At 63.5% G+C, this 7,069-nt stretch overlaps 2 protein-coding genes across 10 annotated transcripts in view; one reads left to right on the plus strand and one right to left on the minus strand.

The window, feature by feature from the left end:
- The first annotated feature begins 47 nt into the window (after nt 1-47).
- Nucleotides 48-5,368, plus strand: LOC100543064 (tubulin monoglycylase TTLL3). Of its 9 annotated transcripts, XM_031555590.1 has the most exons (13): nt 1,331-1,718; nt 1,946-2,110; nt 2,216-2,286; nt 2,388-2,651; nt 2,766-2,894; nt 2,965-3,079; nt 3,169-3,276; nt 3,348-3,510; nt 3,575-3,723; nt 3,791-4,025; nt 4,265-4,412; nt 4,530-4,700; nt 4,789-5,368. In XM_031555590.1, the coding sequence occupies exons 1-13, from the start codon at nt 1,586-1,588 to the stop codon at nt 5,149-5,151; spliced, it is 2,214 nt and encodes a 737-aa protein (XP_031411450.1). In that variant the 5' UTR covers nt 1,331-1,585; the 3' UTR covers nt 5,152-5,368. The 9 variants fall into 9 exon arrangements, with proteins under 9 accessions (XP_019475708.1, XP_031411450.1, XP_019475702.1 ...); XM_019620163.2 differs by lacking the exons at nt 1,331-1,718; nt 1,946-2,110; nt 2,216-2,286 and adding exons at nt 48-204; nt 503-614; nt 702-797 and having other exon boundaries at nt 4,265-4,700; nt 4,789-5,313; XM_019620157.1 differs by having other exon boundaries at nt 3,806-4,025; nt 4,265-4,700.
- Nucleotides 5,369-5,401: 33 nt separating this feature from the next.
- The window catches only part of RPUSD3 (RNA pseudouridine synthase D3), a 2,058-nt gene continuing 390 nt past the window's right edge, over nt 5,402-7,069 (minus strand). The window contains exons 2-10 of the mRNA XM_019619978.2: nt 6,891-6,922; nt 6,719-6,786; nt 6,594-6,638; nt 6,431-6,527; nt 6,254-6,361; nt 6,099-6,183; nt 5,892-6,018; nt 5,673-5,815; nt 5,402-5,603 (exon numbers count right to left, since the gene is read on the minus strand). Coding sequence (XP_019475523.1) covers nt 5,424-5,603; nt 5,673-5,815; nt 5,892-6,018; nt 6,099-6,183; nt 6,254-6,361; nt 6,431-6,527; nt 6,594-6,638; nt 6,719-6,786; nt 6,891-6,922 — 885 coding nt within the window. The 3' untranslated portion in view covers nt 5,402-5,423. The remainder of the gene's footprint in view (nt 5,604-5,672; nt 5,816-5,891; nt 6,019-6,098; nt 6,184-6,253; nt 6,362-6,430; nt 6,528-6,593; nt 6,639-6,718; nt 6,787-6,890; nt 6,923-7,069) is intronic.

Below are 7,069 nucleotides of genomic sequence, written 5' to 3' on the forward strand. Positions count from 1 at the left end.
GTAGGGGTAGGGGTAGGGGTAAGGGTAGGGATAGGGGTGGATATGGGGATGGACCCAGGTGCTGACACTGTGCTGTGCCCCACAGACCGCCACGCTGCGCCCGTACCTGAATGCGGTGCGTGCCACGCTGCAGGCTGCCCTGTGCCTGGAGAACTTCTCCTCGCAGGTGGTGGAGCGCCACAACAAACCTGAGGTGGAGGTCAGGTACGGCTCCCGCTGGCCCCAGCCGTGTCCGCAGACCCGGTGGTGGAGGGGCGCTCCCTGCCTCAGCTCCCTGCCCCGGAGCTGCCCTGCGGTCCCCATCCTTCACCCTGCGCCCTGCAGCCACTGCCACCCGCCGGATGCTGGGGGAGCTGCAGAGTAGGAAGGGGATCCTGATGTGGGAGTGAAGGAAACGCTCTGCATCTCCAGGATCCCTGCAGCTCCCCACCCACGTGTCAGCGAGCACTGAGCCGTGAGTGCTTCCCTGCTGATCAGCTGTGACCTTTTTTTGCTCCCACAGGAGCAGCAAGGAGCTCCTGTTGCAGCCGGTAATCATCAGCAGAAACGAGAAGGAGAAGGTGCTCATCGAGGGCTCCATCAACTCCGTGCGCGTCAGCATCGCTGTCAAACAGGTGTGGGGCTGGGGTGACTGGGGAGCGGTGGTGGGCTGGCAGGTTGCGCTCATGTGGGGAAGCCTCATTTCCCTTTCTTCTCTGCAGGCCGATGAGATTGAGAAGATCCTGTGCCATAAATTCATGCGCTTTATGATGATGAGGGCTGAGAACTTCTTCATTCTACGCAGAAAGCCCGTGGAGGTGAGGGGGTGGCAGCAGAGCAGCACCCAGCTCTGCTCCCGTGGGCCCGCAGTGCAGATCTGGGCTGCACTGTCATTGTGTTATGCTCTCGTAGTTCTCATACTGCTCCTCTCTTCCTCAGGGCTACGACATCAGCTTCCTAATCACTAACTTCCACACGGAGCAGATGTACAAGCACAAGCTTGTGGATTTCGTGATCCATTTCATGGAGGAGATCGACAAGGAGATCAGTGAGATGAAGCTCTCTGTCAATGCCAGGGCCCGCATTGTGGCAGAGGAATTCCTCAAGAACGTAAGGCTCTGAGAGTGTTCCTTTTCTCATAGGCAGAACCCATGGCTGGGGGGTAGCAGTGCTTTGATGCATTTTGTGCCCATCCTGGGACATGGGGGGGATGCCTATAAGCAGTGGTGCTCACTCTTCCACTGGCGTTGACACCCTCCAAGTGTGCTGAGGGTGGACATAGCTGAGAGATGTGGTGTGGGACGTTCCAGTGCTGATGGGTACCTGCCTTCTGTCTTGCCTTGCAGTTCTAGGCCGTGCCGTGACTCCGTGGCTTCCCGGTGCCTGTGCAGAGCCGCATGCCGGGGCTCTCCTGCTCTGGAGAAGGAAAGCTGGGCCCCTGGCTGCGAACCCGTCTCCTCGCTGGCCGGGGCGGGGGCGGACCGGGCTTGTGCGTGCGTGGGGCCAGGCGGCCCCGCTCCCTGTCCTGTCGCATTGTGTTTTATAAAGAGTTACTTGCTGTATCCCCGGCTCCGTGCTGTATTGCTGGGGGAGGAAAGGGGAGAGAATGCCGGGAGGCGGGGCTGTAGGGCAGGAGGGGGCGGGGAAAGGGATGGGGGGCGGGGCCCGGAGTGGCACCATGACAACAGTAAACAGTGGGGGCAGCCCCGCCGGTGCTGGAAGGAGTGGGTGTGGCCCGGGTGGGTGCTGGGGAGGATGGAGCACAGAGCGGCCTGCGGGAAGGGTTTGGGGGTGGCGCAGGTTCATGTGATGGGGGAGTAGCTGGTGTGGGGCCACAGGAGAGGATGTAGGACTTAGGGCTGCTGGAAGCCCCCTGCATCCCCCATTGGGTGAGGACACAGCTCAGGGGGATCCCCTGTACTGTATGGAGTGGGGCAGAGTTGCTAGCAGCCTCCCTCACTCCCAGGTTGCCCCATACCTCACCAACTCGAGAGCAGGACCGTGGGCACACACAGCTTGGTGAGGGGAGTTCCTGGGGGCACAGTGCGAGGCTGTGGTGCTGGTATGAGGATTGAGAAGGTGGCAAATGATGCGGCAAGGGCAGCCGGCAAAGTGCAGCGAGTGCGGGCAGGTGGGTGCCTGCTCCCTGCCCTTCAGGAACAAGGGAACATGAAGGTATATGCTGTCTGAGTGGAGTTCATCTGAGGCTGTCCCACGGGTCTCTGGACTCTTGCAGACTGCAGCCGCCCCTGGCTCTGCCCCAAGCAGCTGAAGCTGGCCAAGCTGCAGGTGGAGAGGGCTATCAAGGTGAGGGTCTGCTCCTTCTCCAGAGTGTCACCCATTTTCACTTGGCACAAGGGCTGAGCTCCCCGGGGTGGGCAGCTTAGCCATGGCATCTCGCCACCTAGGAGAAGAAGATCTTCATGGTGCAGGGCCGCTACCCTGTGATCCGCCGCCTGCTGCGCGCACGGGGCTGGGTGGAGAGAAAGGCACCCCGCAGGGTGCAGCAGCAGGAGGCAGGTGGCGGCAATGCCGAGCTCAGCACAGAACAGCATGGGGTGCAGCCATCCCTGGAGTCCCTATGCTCCATGTGGCTGTCCAACGAGGAAGAGGAGGAAGAGAAGGAAGAGCAGATGGACAAGGACGACCCTGATGGCATCCATGAGCTCATGGTAGCAAGGAGGGCTGCTGTCCCCAACATGATGCGGGAGGATCCCTCAGTGGGGTGGGGGTGACGACGTGGGGTGGGGGAATGTCCCACCTCACTCAGGCCCTTGCCCCCCCAGTCCCACCTGGTGCAGGACCAGGTGCCCTACTTCATCTGGAGCAGCCGCTGCAGTGCTGCAGAGAGATGCGTCCTGCAGCCGGACCAGGTGGTGAACCACTATGCCCGAGGGGGCTGCCTTACCACCAAGGTGGGGGCACGCGGACCTTCGCTGGGGGGACACAGGGTGCACGCCGGGGCTGCCATTCTTCTCCACACAGGAGGGGCTGTGCCTCACCCTGCGCAACCTACCCTGGTTCGACCAAGCCGATCCAGATACCTTCTTCCCTCGCTGCTACCGGCTGGGTGCTGCGGACGAGCGCCAGGCTTTCATTGGTGAGCTGGGGGCCGATGTGGTATGGGCTCACGGTTCCCACATCCCCAGCGTGGCTTTGGGCTGGGCAATGCCTGTTCTCTTACTGCAGAGGATTTCCGCCTCACAGCTGCACGCAGTCTGCTCAAAGTGGCCCTGGAAAGGGCTGAGGGTGAGCATATAGCACTGGACCCATCCCCAAAACCCAGTGATGCTCCAGGTGAGGTGCCGAGCCCCCCAACCCAGGCATGGCGCAGTGCTCCATCTCTCACTCTGTGCTACCCCCCCTAGCAGAGGGGCCTGCCCCCCGGCTGCCCCCACAGCTGGTGGAGGAGGCGCTGCGGGTGTGCAGGGGGCACCTGGACAGCATGGCCCACCAGGACATCGACGGGGACACGCAGCCCCACAGCCCCAGCTGGGACAGCTTCCTGCAGGACTACTACCGCGTGGTGCAGTGAGTGCCGGCAGAGGGGTGGGGAAGGGTGGAAAGGCAGTGGCTGAGCCACCCCATATCTCAGCGAGGGGGCCGTGCTGCAGCTGAGCATGGCACAGCAGGAACGGGGCCGCAGCCTGCTACAGGGCCTGGCGGGGCAGCTGCCCCAGCTGCACATGGAGGGCGAGCGCAACGTCTGGATCCTCAAACCCGGGGCTGCATCCCGGGGCAGAGGTAGGACTGGGGGTGGTCCGGGGGTCCCCAAGCGCCACAGGGTCCCCACGTGCTGCCGCATCCGCAGGCATTGTGTGCGCAGCGCGGCTGGACCAGCTGCTGCGGCTGGCGGGCAGCATGGGGCGGGAGGGCCGCTGGGTGGTGCAGAAATACGTGGAGCGGCCGCTACTCATCTTCGGCACCAAGTTCGACGTGCGCCAGTGGTTCCTGGTGACCGACTGGAACCCGCTGACCATCTGGTTCTACCGCGAGTGCTACCTGCGCTTCTGCTCCCAGCCATTCTCCCTGCACTGCTTGGATGCGTGAGTGAGGTTCCATGCTCTGTATGTCCGTCCCTCCCTCCCCCCTCTCACGGATGTCAATTCCCACCCCAGCCCACCGCCGTGCCCATAGCCACGTCCCTCACATACGCAATCCTTGATCACCTCCAGGGATGATGACCCACCACCCCCTGGGCAGCCTGTGCCAGTGCCTCACCGCTCATTCTGTGACAAAATTTTTCCTAATACCCAACTGAAGGCTGCTTTCTCTCCCCGCTCAGGGCTGTCCATCTCTGCAACCAAGCAGTGCAGCGGCACTGCCGCCCAGGGTTATCCCGACACCCACAGCTGCCAGCAGACAACACGTGGTCGTGCAGCCAGCTGCAGGCCTACCTGGCGCAGCGGGGCCAAGCCGGTGCCTGGGCCGAGGTGATGGTGCCGGGCATGAAGGCGGCGGTGGTGCGGGCAGTGCGGTGCTCGCAGGGTTTGGTGCGGGGCCGTAAGGGCAGCTTTGAGCTCTATGGGGCCGATTTCATTTTCGGTGAGGATTTCCGACCCTGGCTGCTGGAGATCAACGCCAGCCCCACCATGGCGGGCAGCACGGCGGTGACGGGCCGGCTGTGCGCCGGGGTGCAGCGTGACACACTGAGAGTTGTCATCGATCGCCGGGACGACCCCGAGTGCCCCACAGGAGCCTTTGAGCTCATCTACAAGCAGGTGGGGCGGGGAGCTGGGGGGAGGTAGGAGGTTGTGGGGAGGGCGGCACAGTCCTGTGCTCCCCACATCCCCCCCCCCCCTCCTCCAGGCAGCCGTGCCCACTGTGCGCTACGTGGGGCTGAAGCTGGAGGTAGAAGGCAGCTCCCTACGCAGACCGCGCCGCGCTCGCTGCTCCCTGGCTGCAGCAGGGAAAGCAGAGGACAGGCCCCCCCCGTATGCTGTGGAGATGCGGCCCAGGCAGCCCCCAGGGGGTCTGCCCCGGCTCAGAGGGCTGAGGGGCCGTCCCCGTGTGCCCATCACACCCCATCAGGGAGCTCTCCCCCGCTTCAGCCCCCTGCCCCTGCTGCGGGGCAATCGGCCCCACGGTGCAGAGGAGGGACGGAGGGCTCAGGGGGGGGCAAAGAGGAGTGGCGATGGCCCAGTATGCCCCCACCCCTCTCGGCAGAAATAAATCTGTGAGTGGGAGTGAGCTGTGAGCCTCCATACTGGGAAGGCTTTGGGAGGGACACGTTGTCAGACTCCCCAGCCTGAAGCGATAGGGCCGTGGGCAGGAGCTGGGGCCACCAGAGACTCCCCCAACATCCGCTCCAGATGGGAACTGGGTCATGGGGAGGGAGAGGGCTGCGGTTACCAGTGCTGACTCAACCCCCGGGGGGGTTACACAGGAAAGATGTGGGGAGCGCAAATGGGACAGATAAATGTTGTTTGTTGGCATGCCGAGATTTAATGGGGAGGGAGAGGCGGGGAGGGCAGCCCCAGCAGGCGTAGGGTGCGCAGGAAGTGGGGAGGGGGGGGAGCACACAGCACTGTGTGAGGCAGCACCAGCTGCTGCAGGTGGAGATGCAGGGGCAAGTGGTGGCGTGGGGACAGCTGCAGCCGGGACATCAGCTCTGCATCCAGCACCTGTGGGGGATAATTTTTTTTAGGAAAGTGCAGCATAGGGCAGCAGTTCTCCTCCATCGTGCTGCTTACCTGTGTGTGGGGTGTGGGGGTCTCCTGTGGGGGCAGCAGGAAAGGCTCCCCCAGCACTGTGCCCACGCGGGATGCGTGCTTGTGGTCACCCAGCGCCGGGCACAGCAGCAGTGTCAGGTGCACCTGGAGCTGCTCGGGGAAAGCTGCAGGGAGGGAAGGACGTGGGGTTGGTGGCACTGTGGGGTGGTGGTAATGGAGGAGTGTAGGGGGGGCACTCACCCGTGCGAGGCTGCAGCTGGAGCAAAGCGCAGCCCCCTGCTGCTCCCAGCAGGCGGTAGCGGGTCAGGGTGTTCTTCACCTCTCTGCGGGTCACACTGCGGTGTCCTGGGGATGGCACTGCCACCACCTGGGGGGTGGGGGTGCACAGCTTAAGCACCAACCTCTACCCCCCCCCCCTCCTCCCAGATTCCCCCATGTACTCCTTACCACAGCTGTGTCTCCTTTCTGCTGCCAGCACAGCCCCACACGGATCTCACCCTCTGCCTCTGCCGGGACTCCCACAGTGACAGCACTGAAGGGACATAATAAGAGGGAAGAGCCTCACAGTGTTGGGGAGGTAGACTCGTGGGGCAGGCACTCACCTGTAGGTGGCTGGGAACTGCCCCCTGCGTCGGGCGGCAGTGAAGGAGTGCTGCAGCTGCTCGGTGACACGGTGGCAGGCGGACAGCAGCACGAGGCCGGAGCATTCCCTATTGGACACGGTATCTCTGAGCCCCCCTGGGACCTCCCCATCCCAAATGCCAGACCCACCCCAATACCTGGTAGGTGCCTTCACCACATGCAGCTCTGCAGGCAGCCCCAGGCGTCGGCGTAGTGCAGGCAGCAGCGCTGTCAGGCTCAGCTCCCCGGAGTGCCCTGGGGATGTGGGGGTCAGCACCAGATGTGCCTCCTTCCGGAGAAATCAGCCCCCCCAGCACTCACCCAGCACAGGCAGATCAGTGGGCTTGCTTAGAGCCAGCAGGGCTCCTGCGGGGCGGCAGAAGGGTCAGACCCAACTCTTGATCACCCGACACCCACCCGTGTCCAGCCCCTCTCTTCTCCCTTACCTTCCCGGTGCACAACCGAGGCCTCCAGTAGCCCCAGCACGGCCTCAGGGCCCAGCGGTCGCCCCTTCCTGTGGGGAGAATGAGGTGGAGCACACGTGAGACTTCCCCGCCTCTTCCCACGCTCCGTGTCCCCATGCGTGTGCACCTCCACGTGTTCCCCGTGCCTCCAAACCTGTCCCCACGCAGCCCACAACTCCGGTGCACCTACATCAGGGCAGCCCCATGCACACAGAGCAGTGCACACACACAGCACTATACGCACACTGCACACACACACAGCACTGCACACACACGCAGCACTACAAGCACACAGCACTGCACACACACACACACACACACACACACACACAC

This window comes from Meleagris gallopavo, chromosome 14 (assembly GCF_000146605.3).
Source record: "Meleagris gallopavo isolate NT-WF06-2002-E0010 breed Aviagen turkey brand Nicholas breeding stock chromosome 14, Turkey_5.1, whole genome shotgun sequence".
NCBI lineage: Eukaryota > Metazoa > Chordata > Aves > Galliformes > Phasianidae > Meleagris > Meleagris gallopavo.

Coding starts and splice junctions, on each gene's coding strand:
- LOC100543064 (XM_019620156.2), top strand. CDS start 1,586: ATGCCGGGAGGCGGGGCTGTAGGGCAGGAGGGGGCGGGGAAAGGGATG. Junction 1,719..1,945: donor AAGGAGTGGGTGTGGCCCGG/GTGGGTGCTGGG, acceptor CCTCACTCCCAG/GTTGCCCCATACCTCACCAA. Junction 4,026..4,264: donor TCCCTGCACTGCTTGGATGC/GTGAGTGAGGTT, acceptor CTCCCCGCTCAG/GGCTGTCCATCTCTGCAACC.